The sequence below is a fragment of the Ixodes scapularis genome, unplaced genomic scaffold (assembly GCF_016920785.2).
Source record: "Ixodes scapularis isolate PalLabHiFi unplaced genomic scaffold, ASM1692078v2 PGA_scaffold4__175_contigs__length_147842914, whole genome shotgun sequence".
In the NCBI taxonomy this organism is placed as follows: Eukaryota; Metazoa; Arthropoda; class Arachnida; order Ixodida; family Ixodidae; genus Ixodes; species Ixodes scapularis.
In genome coordinates this window covers 33898924-33914783 of record NW_024609879.1, presented here as the reverse complement: position 1 = coordinate 33914783, position 15860 = coordinate 33898924, and the positions used below count along the sequence as shown (strand labels likewise).

The window sequence follows — 15860 nt, the reverse complement described above, 5'->3', positions numbered from 1 at the left end:
CTCGGTCAAGTGTACAAGGCTACAAATTCTGCAGCTTAATCTATGTGGTTGGGTATTCCACTTTTTCCCAACACTTCCTGGTTTGCTTCGACAACTTTATCCAAATTCCACAACTGATGTCCAAAAACAAAGTCTCCAACTATGAATCACGGCGACAATGGTGCACTATGGAGCCACCATATCTACTCTCGAAGAGAGACAAGTACTGCAAACTGAAAAGCCATCTCTTGGCCGTTTTTGCAAACCAATCAAACAGACTTCAGACACCCTTTGACTTTTGACTTTGTAATTGTAGGTCTCAATCATGTCGCATGTTGAAGAAAAAAAAGATGTACAGTGTTTTTCACTGCAAAAATAAAGTATGCATCGTCAAATGCTCAGTCTCTGTCCAAATGTAAGAGACCAGATGCAGAGATTTAAGAGCTAACTGTTATCTTATTCAAACCTTATAAGAGAATTTCTAAAATTTTCAATGGAAAAATAAGGCCCTATCTTGACAGTTTGTGCCATTCAGCCACATGTATTTGCGGGCTTTGTCGGACTTATTTTACCCTTGAAAACTTCAGAAATTTGCTTAAAACTTTTGATTAAGATATTACCGTATTTACTTGCATAACGTGCACTCGATTAATGAACACACCCCAGGGGTGGAAGCGGGCTAGAGCCTTTTGTATCAGGGCTGGGAGCAGCAAAAGTCCCACTTTGGAGCAGTTTTGGAGCAGTAAAAAGCTCGCTTTAGGGCAGCTCGGGAGCAGCAAAAATAAGTTTTGTAGCCGTAGAAGTAGGTTTTGCAGCAGGTCACGGAGGTCAAACAAATGTTTAAAAGTGATTTGTTGTTTCTAAATGTGAAAATGTAGCAAAAATATATGCATGCACACCCCAGAATAATTTTCAAGCAACATACATACACACCTTTCTATTTCTATTGCATTGAAATATGGAATATTGGCAATTTATGGAAAGGAAAGGCTTTGAGAACCATTCCGGCAGCAGGCAGAGTCATGATAGACTTTATATGGGAGGCCCCGACAATAAAAGCCTAACTTGAGCCACGCCAGTACAAAACCGTCTACTTATTAGACTAATTGTAAACATGTATCCAGAAAACTAAACCACTGCAAGGTGTCAGATAAACTACCTTCGCTGACTACAGTTTTTGTTTAATAAAGAATACACATGTTCAATCAGTGCTTAAAAAGCCCCATATCAAGTTTAGTAACAAAATGCAAGGCTACTGACATTTGACGAAAAATCAGATGCAAAATAAAATGTGTATTTTATATTTTTAGAATACCACAGTCACTCGTACATATGCAGCTTTAAGCATCGACTAGGAGAGCAACGAAACCTTATGTACTCCATAAAATGCTGTGCATTGCGTGTCTCCATAAAAAACATTAAGGTACCACAACATGTTTCAGAATAAAGCAGTCCTTGCTGACTTGTTTTCATTAAATACAAATGTTCTTAATCCCTGTTCAAAAATACAGTAATCCCTACACCCAAGTTAGCATACAAAGCAATATTTATATTACTTTAGATGGAAAAATATATTGTCTTAAAACTATCACAGCCACTAATACATATGCAGCATAAACACTGACTAGAAGAGCCCACAGGCTCCATGTTAAAAAAAAGGCGTTGTGACTAAGCTGAATCTGTGTAATTTAGAAACAACTGAAGTTCACTTTTTTTTTTCACAGTTTGAAGAGCAGAGTCAATTTCTTTTATGCGCCCGAGTACTTTGGGCAGTTTAGAGTTCACATCTCTTAGCAGGAGGTGTCCACTCCCCACCTTGTCCATGTCCTTAACTGCCTCACCCTTGCTTATGAGTTCTTGTGCACTCAGTAGAAGTGCTTTAAGAGAAGACAGTTTGAACGAGACTGAAAATGAGATGTAGCTGATCAGGCGCTGATCCCTGCGGGGCAGGCTGCCTTCTTACGTGACAAAAAGCCCACTAACTCCTCTCTACCCTACCCTACCCAACCCCACCCCACCCCACCCCACCCCACCCCACCCCACCCCACCCACCCCCCCCCCCCCCCCAACCAGATACACCTATACCCGAAACTTATACGAGTAGAGTGGCTATAGCAAGTTAAGGTACGTTCTTGACAGGAATCGGCAGCGCGGGAGTGCTGTACGGCATTTCTGATGTCACCCCCCACTCCTCCACGCTAAAGGAAAGAAACAAAAAAGTGTAGCACTGCCAATTAACCAACTCCCTTAAGATTGCGGGTATTGTTTTCGCTAGTGGTCTGACGGCGGGAGACAACACACGACAGCGTGCACATTCGCGCACACAATGATGGTTTTGGTTTCGTTTTGACAAGACAAATTGAGCTCGAGCACAGATGTGCCTGTGCTCGCGATTCTTCACGGCTAAGCGTCCAAATATGGTAGGCTACCAAATAACAGGTAAAGCTAGTAAAGACCACTTACTTCTGCTCATGTTAATGGCCAAGGTAGCCCACCGGTGCCGAGGCACCAACTCCCACGATCACGGCAAATCGGGACGACGGGCAACTGCATGCGCGCTCCAACCGCGCCAACCAACTATGCCCGAAACCAAACCGATGTGTTCGTATATCAAGCTCTTTGTAGTAAAAAACGACATCGCACTCTCGATGAACTAAAATCGACGCCTCGCCCTTAGGTTACACATGGTTCGGAGCCCCAGTCGAGTTGGTACGAGTCACCCGCAGTGACACCTAAGCAAAAGTACACACCACATGGTGGCCCGTGGCCAACCGTTTTCCGCTAAATTTAAAGAAAACACACACAAAAAAAAAAAAAAAAAGTTGAAATTGGCGTTTTAGAGCAGGCTGGCGCAGGGAAGTGAATTGGCGCAGGGTGGTGCAATTGGCGCAGCGCTTCCACCCCTGACACCCCCTACAACGATCATCAATATCTTAACTTTTTTTTTTTTCTCGCGTAAAGCATGCACTTTTAATTTTCCGTTTCGCAAATCTTGAACTGCATCCATCTTAGCTCGCCGGCTAGACACCGAGCCCGCCAATTTTCTTCTGCCGTATAGTGAAAAGGCATGGAACAGACAAAGACGGCAAACCTCTGGCGAACCTGTAGCGTCTCTGTCGTGCCCTGTAGTTTCGTGGTGAAACAGTAAAAACACAGAATGTATGGTGTGGCACTTTGCAATGATGTTGAGCAAACAAACCCGGTATGCTCTTTGTGCCTTAACCACAAAAACATTGTCATGCATGGTGTCTTTAAAAGAAAGCCCTGCCATAGCCAGCACTCCCACACAGTGAAACGCACAGCCAAACACTAACGCAACACTCGTTCAATGCTTGCCCCGTACAGGTGTGTTCTACAATGCGGGTTCTCAAACAGCGTTTCTAGGAACCCAGCGGTTCCCCAAAGTACCCTCACGGATTCCCCCAAGTTCCCAAACTTCCTTGATCATCGGTCACGAAGTGAGGTGTTTTTCCAGTTTGAGAACTGGTATTTATTCGGATCCAAGCCCCCAACCCAGGCAAACATTTCAAAGTGGGACCAGTTGGAATCTCAACTGTTTTAAACTGGGACTAGCTTGTCCCAACTGGGGATCAGCTGAAACCAATAGGGGTTCAACTGGGACCTGCTCAGGAGTCAAAGGGCTGGAACCATTCCCAATTAGAACTCAACAGGTTTGACCATGCCCAGTTGGGGAACAGGTAGGGGTGAACTGGGACCAGTTAATCCATTAACTGGTTGGAGGAATGTCCCATCAGAGTTCAAATGATCTTCCCATTTCCAATTGGGGTCCACACAGGATGTTAGACTGGACAAGTTGGGGGTGTATTCACTTTTGTTTATGAAGAAAATTAATTAACGAGATTTATGGATTAATCAAGATAAGTAAAACTTTAATTAGGTACATTTACCGTAATATCCCGAGTCATTGCCCACCCCCCTACCGCCTGAAATTCATAAAAAAGTGGGGTGGGCCATGTCTCGGTGGGTGAGCACAAACAATTGAAAAAAAGCGGAAAAAAACGCCTATTTTTCTCTGCGTATCTAGCGCTGATGCACAAGAGATACATCAAACTCAAAACTCGATTTAGTTTCATTGTTTTATAGAAAAAAATGCTCAATAAAGAATATTTTACTATAGCGAAGTCCGTTGCTTGCATACGCGCTAGAAACACCGCCGATCTGCATATAGCGCGAACGTTTGTTCCGCGAAAGAATGTCACCACTATGTTCTCCTAGTTAGTAAAAAAAAAAAAAAAGAAAGAAAAGTCTACAAGAAAATGGAAAAACCAACCAGGCGCAACGAGCGAGCGAGCGAGCGAGCGAGCAGACCAAAGAAGCGACCAAGAGCAATGCTGGGAAAGCGGGAAAGCCGGCGGTCGTGTTGGCAAATACTTTGGCGTCGGGCCAAGTCGGGCGCCTTGTCAATTACAAGCTCTTGCGCAACTTTCTTGTTTGGTGCGTACATACGTGCGTCGGTGCACGGCGGGCTATCAATGCACGGTTGGGACGCTCTGCAAACGTCTACGTTCCAGCAAAGCTTTATTTACGCGTTGGCTTTGCCTAAAATATTGCACAACCGCGGTCGCGACGGGCGGGAAGAAGGAGCGGGTTCGCGGTGACCTTACTTCGGCGGAGACAGACTGACCTAACACTCCGCGGTTACATTAACAAACTCTTATTTTGTTATCTCCATCGTTTTCTTTTCGCACGGATACACAACCACTTCGGGGTCGCTCACGGAGGAAATGCGTAAACAAAAAGAAGTGTCTTTCCCTCCTTCGTTTTACTTTGTCACGGACGTCCTTTAACTGTAAGGTCCGCGGCCGCGTCATTCGGGTAGCATGAGTGTTCACGGATCGCTGAGTCCGCGCTGGGGTATTTGAAGGGGTGGGCGATGACTCGGTGTTTTTTCGGAAATCGATATTGGCCCAAAAAATAGGGTGGGCGATGGCTCGGGGATGGGCGATGACTCGGGATATTACGGTATATATTTATAGAGATAAATACAATTTTATTGAACTACATAACATTTAATTTTTTTAATTAGAAAAGTATAATTAGCAACATAAAATGAGTTTACCTAAATAAACAGTTATGTACATCAATCAGCATGTGTTAAAACATTTATGTAAATACCTTCATTAATTTGCTTGAAAAAATAAATTAATGTTTAGGGTAATCACCGGCTGCGGATTAGTTTTACTCGCTGTCAAGAGATGGCGCTGCATATGCTACGTGAGGCGGACACAGCGGGGCGGTTGGTAGGGGAGGGACGCCATCGCCCAAGTTGGCGCATTGATATACGAGTTGTTTTGAAAACGTACAAAATGAAAGACGTTTCCAAATCTCTGTAATGCAAAATTAGCGATCAGCTCTTGAGGAGGAAAACGGGAGGGTATGTCCCTCCTCCTCCTCCTCCTACTCCTCCTCCATCCATTCTTCTCCCCTCCTCCTCCAATTCAGCTTCCCCGCTAAATTTAACGGAGTAAATGACATCACACGACTTGATGTTACGTCACCCATGAACAGATTCAGTTTCTCCGCTAGATTCAGCAAGAAAATTGATTTAAAATTGACCTCCAACACATTTTCAATTCCCCGCTAAATTTCACGGGGAATTGAATTGGTGTTCAGGTCACGTGACAACAATTTCCACCCCTAGATCTAGCGGAGAAACAATATTTGTCCGTTAAATCTAGCGGAGGTACTGAATTTCCCAGTCAAATTCAGTGGGCAATTGAATTGGCGGTGAAGTCATGTGACAACAATTTTTCCGCTAAACCTAGCGCGGTTACGCCGTTGGCAACACCGACACCGCGAAACTCAGAATCCGGCACCTAAGAGCTGCACTCTAAAACCACGTCTGCACCTGTTTTGACTCCACTGTAAACACGGCATGGTGGCAGTTCTGAACTTCGAGGTTAGGAAGACGCCGTCCAGCGAGTGGAGGGCACCGACAGAAAAACAAACTGAAGAGAACTACGCCGCAAAGAGCATGACGGCAGAAATGGCGGGCAGTCTACCTCGGAAATGTTTGACTCATTGTGACACAAGGGATTAAAGAGGGTCGGAGCACTACCCCATCTTATCAGGACTTCATCTGTGCAACGCGGAAACACGAGTGAGCATAATTCTTTCTGCAATGGAAAGAGGAGCTGAGGACTTTTTGACTGATGCTGACAGAAACTGGCAGCCGATTTTCTTTCATCTTGAACGAGAGCATTTCCGACAAAGATCTTTCATCTCGCACAAATATTACCTCAGAAAGGGCGACTCAATCATCGCAAGCAAGTGGCTAATGAGGCAGCTGAAGCGTTCCTCACAGGACAACATGTTTCATTCAGCCCAGGACGGTAATGTGTGCGTTACAGAGCATATTATTTATTTTTATTGAGGTTTTGACAATAAAGACTGGTCAACCTTCCTCTTTGTGTTGTCAATTGTTGTTGCTAGAGGTCGCACCAGCGGGAGCTGGGATTAACTCCAACTGGGATAAGCTGCAACCAGGACCAGCTGCAACTGGGACCCACTCAAACTGGTACCCACAGCACTGGGACCGGCTGCAAATAGGAATGTGTTCCATAAGCCAGTTGGGCTGGGACCAGTTGGATCCCAGGTAAAAATTTTTGCCTGGGAACTGATGCGTAACTATGAGCCAAACAGCTCTTACAGCATACATCAATGTTTTCAAGGTCTGTAGGCTTCTGAACGCTGCTATATTGCACCACTGCGGGGTCCAAAGGGGCTTCCTCAACTGCCAATCAAGAGAGATAGAGGTTCCTGGAGATTGAAAAGTTTTAGAGTCTATGTAGAAGCGCCAGCCATATTATCATTCCGCGTTAAAATTCCTCGTGCACCTTGTTCTTGATGCGCTCTCTGCTCTTGGAATAACTTGAACCCAGTTCAGAAACTCCCTTGAAAGGTCGAGGGAAGGCACCTTGTTGTGGGCGATGCCCGCCGAGCAGTGGAAGCTTGTCTGCTCCAAGACGGCCGCCCGTACACACTCCACCAGGGCACAGCCGCGGGCCAGCAAAGAGTCTCCTCCGCCGGGGTCTACGATGGTCGAGAGCCACTCTGCCACAGCCTCCTCTGTGCCACAAACGACGCAGGCTTATTGTTCAACGTTACTACGTCCTTTCAGACTTAGGGCTTCCCACGAACGCTACAATGAGAGCCTTCGAAACCGTGTCAGAATCTTTTGTAGCGGTGGCACTATAATGCATCTGGCACACGTCATCTTCTAGTAACTGCAAGCTTTGGACAGAAACCAAATACTGTCGGCACTATGCTTTAAAATGCCGAATCTACGAAAGCCCAATACGGCTTTCAAAAACAAAAATCGGTGGAGCTAACGCCTCTTAACATAAAGGATAAAATAGTTGAAAATACTGACAACAAATTATTTACTCTTCGTCTCTTCTTAAAGGGATTGTCCGGTCAAATTTTGTATTAAAAAAAACAATTGAATATCATTGTTATTACCTCGAGACGAATCGTACGTCCAATATCTGAATTTTATGTGCTCCTCTGCGTGAGTAATTGAATTTATACTGCTCCAATCGCACTCTAGCATAAACGCTGTTTTCGGTGGCAACATGGGAGCTGTGACGTCACACAACACAAAGCGAGCATTTCTGTCTCGTCGTTTACCTGCTAGTGAACGCTTCAGTGTGCTTCGTTTTTGATGTTGTGCTCGACTTATTTCGTGGTTGGGTGAGATTTTTGTTGCACGGTTGGGTGCCACAACCACCGAGCAGCACATGCGAGCCAAGACATGATGTCCCACACTTTTCCGCGAGATGTGCAGTGACAAGCAAAATGGATCATCGCCGTGCGTGGGGACTGGGTTCCCGTCGAGATCGAGATCCCGCTTATGCAGCAATCATCTCACAGAAGAGAGCTATGAGCTGAGCTCTAAGCGGACAGAAGACTCGTAAGCTGAGGTGTGATGTTGTGCCAACGATATTAAACTACGCCCATCCACTCCTCGCCCAAATCGGATCAATCAATTTGTTTATGCAGCGAAACCGAAACCAACAGCTAATTCACCTGGAAGCGATACCAGAATTTGTATTTAGCACGCGTGCAGCCAAATTCTGTTTGACCCGCATGTGCAAATAGAGCGTGGCTACGATTCACCAATCTCGTCCAAGTCAAGTGGCGACATGCATTATTTAAACGATTCGCCGGTCGCCTTCGACCCGCGGTCATCGCCTCTGAGGGAAAGACCTGCAGCCTCATCACCGATCCAGTGGATCCACCGATATGTGTATCCAGATATCGCTTCGTGTACAGGCCTCGTCAAAGTAAAACGGAGCGCCAGAGCGGCGACCGAACTGTTCAATCGCCGATCCGGCGCTCCGTTTTACTTTGACGGGACCTGTACCTAGTTGTCGCTTCAGAGGCGAAATCTGCATCGTCTGCTTCGCAAGCGCTCCTAATTCGATCGGTGGCCGTCGCAGTTGTGTTTGCGCGAAACGGCATACATTTGCTTGAAGCTTATGGCTGTTTTCGAGTAATATCCTGCTAAAGCGCGTGACTTTTTTTTGCACACGCTTGAACTGCATTCAAAGAACCGTATTTCAGTAGGGTACAGCCCAGGGCAGTGGTTCTCAACCATCGATGTTTCGCGGACCCCTTGTGGATCGGCGGAGATGATGGAGGACCCCGTTCGTGGTGAGAGGAGAGGAAAGGTATAGGTTAAATATAATAATAATTTGATAAATGGATATAACTAAGGGCTAGTGTGAAGTAGACCTCACTTATTGACGTTCACACGAAAAAACTCGCCCGAAAACTGAAACATTTCTTTTTGACCTGAAAAAAAAAAGACAACTTTTATTTTGAAAAGTAGTGAAAACGCACAATAAAGACGAGGACGAAGATGGAAAGGCAAACTGGACGAGCGCTGACTATCTACTGAATTTTGATTGGAAAATAAAAACGGCAAAACAGAAACAGCAAAAGCCACAAATACAGTGTAGACCGCATATAACGTATGTCTCGGGAGTCGCGAAAATCCGCACTATAAGCGGTACCGCACTATAACCAACATCAATTTTTCAGGCCAAAATACATGCCATGAGAACACTTACCTTTGTAAAAGAATTTATTTTATGTTAGATGAAAAAATAAGCTTAGTTTGAGGGAAGTCTTTATTTCAATAGACTAGCACAGTTATGTCTCAAGTGTGTCACACATTTTAAAAGAAATTAGCGGCTTTTGCCTGGCGCAGCCTTTTAACGGCGTCACGGGTTGCGGACGGACGTTGCGAGCGTTCAGGATTGCTAACCCTAATCACTTTTCTCCGAAGATGAAAACGCATGAAAATTCGCATCCTTCATACGGTACGCGCCAGTAATACCTTGAACTTGAGCACACGCATGAAATGCGCCAAATAAGAAATCCGGGCGATGTTCGACGACACAAATGCTTAGAAATCACCACTGTAGTTGAAGTAAACAAACACAACGACACGGGCGTTTCTGCTGTCTTGAGAGCGCCGCCACGACATCGCCGCACGAGTAGGTGGATCTTCCCTTCTAGTACGTGCTGGGTTATCATAGCGACATACAACGAAAATTCAGAGTCAAAGATAGCGCTTTTACGCAGAACGATGAGATGCACGCCCTCTACGACGACGATCACAACCGACGCCATGTTTGCGGAATAGAAGCAGCCGGCCAGCGACCGGCATGCAACGCGCGCGAACACTTCTCCTCGACCTGCGATTGGTCTGTCGTTGCGGTTGTTTGTATCTTTGTTTCCAACGCAGCGGACGGACGCACGCACGTGAACGACTCTTGCGTGCGTCCCTCCGTCGCTATGGCAACTGAAGCCTCTCTCTTCGCTTCTCCCCGCGTTTTCGAGCAACCTCCTTGCCTCGCGAGTGCTACTTTTTCAACATGCATAACCAACTCGCCTGCATCGCTTCGTTAGTTCAACTTTTATTGCCGGGCTTGACTGATGAGGCAGGACTTCGCGAACCCCCATTTGAGAACCACTGGCCTAGGAGACTATAGAATTCGAAGCAAAATAGAAGACATCCATCGACCAACGCTTGTTATCCCGACCATCCGACAAGCCTTTGCTGCTTTTGCGTTTCGTGACGTCACGCCGCAGCTACGGATGTCAGCCATTGACACTGGCGAAATTCGGGGTGCAGTTCCGTACATACGCTCATGAAAGGTTTAGTTAATAACGGGAGATCATATATCAAAATAAAAATGTTGTTTGTCTACATGAAGGCTCCCTCGGCGAAACGAGCGCCAAAACTTGAGTACTTCCGTTTTCGACCGGACAATCCCTTTAAATTTAAGTAAAGCTTTTGATACTATGCAGCACAATATTTTACTTAAAAAGCTTGAAATTTGCAGTGTGCACGGATTAGGTCTAAAATTAATTGGAACGTATCTTGCAGATTGTTACGAATATTTAGTAATAAACGGCGGATCGTCAAATCGATTTAAAATACAACATGGTGTTCCTCAGGGGTCAATTTTAGGTCCACTTCTTTTTCTTAAATACGTTAATAATATAACGACTATATCCGGTTCCCCCGATCTAATTATTTATATGCAGATGATATTAACATATCTTTTTTGAGTGACGAAAAAATGCCAAGAAAATGCTGCAAATGTCTACCTATTGAAGCCATCAATTGGTTACAAACAAATTGGTTAAAACTAAATACAAGCAAAACAAAGTATATTATTTTTAGGCCAGTAAATATACTCGACTGCAGCCCCATAAGCTTAAGATTTGAAGACACTGTGCTTGAGCAAGTGTCGGCACCAAAATTTCTTGGTGTAAGGTTTACTAAGGACCTCTCATGGAACACTCCCGTGAATAAACTCAAAGGTGAATTATCTCATGTTACAGGAAGTATATATACGAAACTGCCCACGTGGCTAAAACAGGTATATACGTAAAACAAATATCTCATGTAACGGGAAGTATATATACGAAACTGCCCACGTGGCTAAAAAGTATATACGAAACTGCCCACGTGGCTAAAACAGACGTTGTACTATTCTTTGCTGTGCTCCTATAAAATCAGTTACTACATCTTAGTTTGGGGGACGACGATCAATTCGAACTATGTCAAACTTATCACTTTGAGTATACCAATTGCTGAATGTATTCATTCGCAATGTTGACTGTTGAACTGTTGGAGGCAGAGACTCTGTCAGGCTTCACGCCTTTATCTCTGCCTCAGGGCGAAAAAACCCACCAAACAAATAAATTTAAAAAAAACATAATAAAGGAAGAGGAGGATGTAACATTAAAAAAACTGAGAAATAGCAGAAAAAATGAAAGCCGTTTACAACTCCCTGTAACACCGAATTAGAGCGCAGCTCTTGAGGAGGAGGAGGGAAGGGTACTGGGGGGGGGTGGGTCAAGAGACCTCGGGGGGCGGGGGGGTCACGTGACCTTGGGGGTCACGTGACCTTGTGGGAGTCACGTGACCTTGGGGCGTCACGTGACATCGGGGGGGGTCAGGTGACCTGGGGCCACGTGACGATGCCGATGACGTCATCAGTGATGATGACGATGACGATGCGGATGCCGGTGACGTCATCAGTGACGTCACTGATGACGTCATCAGTGGCTATGACGTCAACGGGGGTCACGTGACCTCGGGGGGTATCCCCAGGTCACGTGACCCCGGGGGGGGGTCACGTGACCTGGGTAACCATCGTGACCCTCGTGAGGGTAACCCTAGTAACCCTCGTGAGGGTAACTCTCGTGACCCTCGTGAGGGTAACTCTCGTGACTTTCGTGAGGGTAACTCGCATAACCCTCGTGACCCTCGTGAGGGTAACCCTCGTGAAGGTAACCCTTTTGAGGGTTACTAACCCTCGTCACCCTCGTGAAGGTTATGAGGGTGAGTAACCCTCGTGAGGGTAACCTTCGTGAAGGTAACCCTTTTGAGGGTAACTAACCCTCGTAACCCTTACGAGGGTTAGTTACCCTCAAAAGGGTTACCTTCACGAGGGTTACCCTCACGAGGGTTACTTACCCTCGTAACCCTCACGAGGGTTAGTAACCCTCGTGAGGGTAACCCTCGTGAAGGTAACCCTTTTGAGGGTAACTAACCCTCGTAACCCTCGTGAGGGTTACGAGGGTAAGTAACCCTCGTGGCCCTCGTGATCCTCGTGAGGGTAACCCTCATGAGATTAACCCTCGTAACCCTCATAACCCTCGCGAGGGTTACGAGGGTTGCGGTTACGCCGACGCCGACGCCGCTCAAGCCGGGAACGGGCCCCTAAGAGCTGCGCTCTAAAAAAGAGGAAGTTGCTGACAGGAAACCAAAGAAACCACCTCAAGTAGGAAAGTCAAGGTAAAGAAGTTCTTTGTCACTTAATGCAACTGATGGTGCACTGACACAAGAGTTGTCCTTTTCTTTGATGGTCATTGCATTGTATAGTTCCCTGATCTCTTCTCATGGAACCTTAGAAAGACCTTTTTTTTCTGTCAGTTTAGGTTGTAAAGTGACAGTCTCTTCCGCGCACTGCAGGATGCCCCGATGGTGTTGATTTGAGTGCGGAAGCATGTTCACGTAACCTAGTGTTCCCGCAGCAGCCTGACTGACCAACATATACTCTGCCACAGGTGAAAGGTATATGTAACCTGGCTTTTGCAAGGTATTTACTCGCATAATGAATGCACCCCCCCCCCCCCCCGCCCCCAACGGGTACCAATATTTGGACTTTTTTTTTTTGCCCTACCGTAATAAACACACCTCCAATTTTTGGCTCTGCAAGTCTCGGATTGCATCCAACTCACCAAGCCAATTTTCTTCTGCCGCCAAGCGGTTAGGCCAAGTCAAGCCAAGACAAGCCGCTCTCGTAATGGCTGCAAGTGCATAGTTGCGGAAGGGATCAATTGTGAAACCGAGCGGCGCGCACACTTGACAAAGCTTGGGTCGAGGAACTGCTCAGCCGGGGACATTTTTCGCCTATCGGATGCACTGAGTCAACAAACACGCCGTGGTCTTTGGTCCACTTTCGGACAGTGAAATCGGGAAAGTGCTTAGGCCTAAGAATGGTCACGTCGTTCTCCGTGCTGAGTGAGCTTCTTAGGGCGCTTTTCCTTCGGCATAAGGCAGCCCGAAAGCGCCCTAAAAAGGTTTACAATTTATAGAGCATGGTTATTGCGGTGCGCCCCCAACGAGCCGTGGGTGCGCCTCCATCACTGGAGACGTGCCACAGGACCTTGCCGTGTCATACTGGCACCTAATATGACATTTGCACAAAGTGTGTAAATGCAAAATTTTACCCCGTGTAATGAATTCTTCCCCCCCCCCCCCCCCAAGTGTGTCAATTTTTTGGGAAAAAAAGTTAGTTCATTATGCAAGTAAATATGCAGGGTGTCTAGCAAATTATTATTTTGAAGTTCCCTGAGAATTCCAGGTGAAATTCCCTTACCACTGTTGAGGCGGTTAAATATATAAGACGATTACAGTCGAACCTCGTTATATCGAACAGTGCGAGGACCGTCAAATGGTTCAATATACGGTAATCAAAATTCGTTATACAAAATCACACACAAAAAAAGCGTCTAAGTACAGAGTGATTTAATCCCTAAAAGGCTAACGGCAAAAATGACTACTCATGCGAAGCGTTAAGGTGAACTATTGAAACTACTGTTGAAACTCAAGAAACCACAAAGTTTCTTGAGCTTGTCTGATGCTGAGAATACAACAGGGATGTCAAACCTGGAAGCTTCCTTTTTTATGCTGTGTGATACCTGGTGGATGTAGGGCATCACAGCCGGGCATTGTCCTTTGTACTTGGCTTTTTCTTTCTGTCTGTGGGAGTTAACCATTCTTTCTACAGCATCGTACAAGGCGGTACAGTTGAATCTCGTTAATTCAAACTCTCTTAATTCAAACTTGCCGATAATTCAGGGTCCCATCTTATGCGTCTTTATGGGAGAAAACTCCTGGTAATTCAAACTTTGCTTTATTCAAACAAATTTTCGGTCCCCCTCGAGTTTGAATTAACGAGATTAGACTGTACTTGGGTATCCAGAGGTCTTGAGTAGTGTTTGTGCCTCAAAGCTCTGTCCTGCCTTGTGGTCACATGACTTCGTGAGGGCTGTGCTAAGATAGTTGTTGATAATTGCCATTTTAATGAGTTTTGAATGGGAAGACTCAGTGCATACTCCGTCAATGTGTACTTGACTCAGACTCCGTCAGTGTGTACTTGACCTTTGCAATATTTATTTCTAATTTGCATCAAATACCTGGCATTACCTGACGCTTCAGTGCTGAGTGAAAAAGTTTTTTCATAGGCTGAAGGAGTTGTTTTTGCTGAAAGGGAATGCCTCCTACCTGACCATGAGCAGCAGTTGATTTTTCTGCATGACAACTTGTAATCTTCATCCCTACAACTAAAATTTTTGTTTTTCTGCTTTTGTTCTTGTTAACACCAGTGAGTCGTTCCAACGTGAAAATAAAAGTGCTGCGAATAAATGCACCTGCCTTCGACTATTCAATTCAATATTCAAAGCTAACCATTCATATTCGATTCATATTCTAAAATATTAATACAGCCTAAGCTCGTTATAACAGACCTTGATTTTGACCAAGATTTCGGTCCGTTGTAAAAAAAGTAAGTTGTATGCAGATATGAAGTTTAGTCAAGGGTGCATAAAGTGAATATCAACCGAAGTTCACAAATCGGTATGTTATATCCAAACGTCTTTTGTAACCAGGTCTGTTATAATGAGCTTAGACTGTATTTGCACACCCCTCTAATTTTGCAAAGGCACATCTGACAAGCTTCACCGAATGGGACCGGCATGTTAGAGATAGCGTCTGGGTTGACTCGACAGGCTTGCTCGCTCTTATAGGTCGACACTGCTCGCTTTCGATCATAAATCGAAAGGGATTGTGCCATCCTCGTAGGCACCTTCGACCCAGCTGAAAGGAGAACACAAGCTGTTCGACACAGCAGACAATATCACTTGCTGGTTCTCCCCTCCTTCTCCCCTGCACTCGGTGCGCAGCAGCAGACAGAACTACGGCAATTTTTTAACGGAAGGTAAAGTCGCACCTACTATCACATGGTTTTTTAGGGTGCCTAGATGAACACTTTCGAGTCCTTTTGAATTCAAAAACCCCTTCGGCTTCCTGTTAAAGGGCAAAACGGCTTAGGCAATCAATAGTGCCGTGCAACCGTGAACGAGAACAATGTCGACACACCATGAGGGGCACGGGTGTCTCACCTCTGGTGCGCACACCCCGTTCCTCGAGGTAGCCCACGACGTGCGTACTGGGGAGAGAGTCCAGGGAAGGAAAGGCCGTCTGAGTGGCCACCACGGGCGTCAGGTCGAGGTAGGCCTCGTCGATGCTCGCACGCTGCACCACTGCGCCAAACTGACACAGCACGGAGAGCACCTCGGCACCGGCATCCCTGTACCTGTGCCAAGGGGGAAGTGGCGGTCGGTCAACGGTCATGGGTCTACGCTCGGCGTCCGCTTTTCCGGTACTCGTTGTCCAGTACAGAGTAGTTTCAACAGCGCTTCAGCCCCACGTCGCTGCGAGAGCATGCAGCTTCCCGTTGTCTTGATCGCGACTTGCAATTTGCAGCTCCTAATTCTTTCTCCATTCTCGCACGCACGACAAGTCAACGCCATAGCGAACATAGTTACGGCCTGCCGCTCAACAATGCGGAGCTGCGATTGACGTCTCGGAGCCCGCAAAAACAAAGCAAAGATGGCTACCTTCAAAATGGAGGAGAAGGTAGAGAGAAGAATGTCCCTAGGAAAGACCAGAGAAGAGGAACTAAGGAATCTATCACTAGAAATATGCGTTCATTGCTGTGGAACCACACTGTCTGCCGAAATATGCATACAGTCAACTCATTAACTCA

The 15860-nt window shown here is 45.9% G+C and overlaps 1 protein-coding gene across 1 annotated transcript in view; it reads right to left on the bottom strand.

Annotated features, from left to right (window-relative positions):
- LOC8041560 (DNA polymerase eta) overlaps nt 1-15860 on the bottom strand; it is a 63330-nt gene that overhangs the window by 29959 nt on the left and 17511 nt on the right. Inside the window, exons 4-5 of the mRNA XM_040220288.3 lie at nt 15214-15407; nt 6917-7068 (exon numbers count right to left, since the gene is read on the bottom strand). Of these exons, the coding sequence (XP_040076222.1) occupies nt 6917-7068; nt 15214-15407 (346 nt within the window). The remainder of the gene's footprint in view (nt 1-6916; nt 7069-15213; nt 15408-15860) is intronic.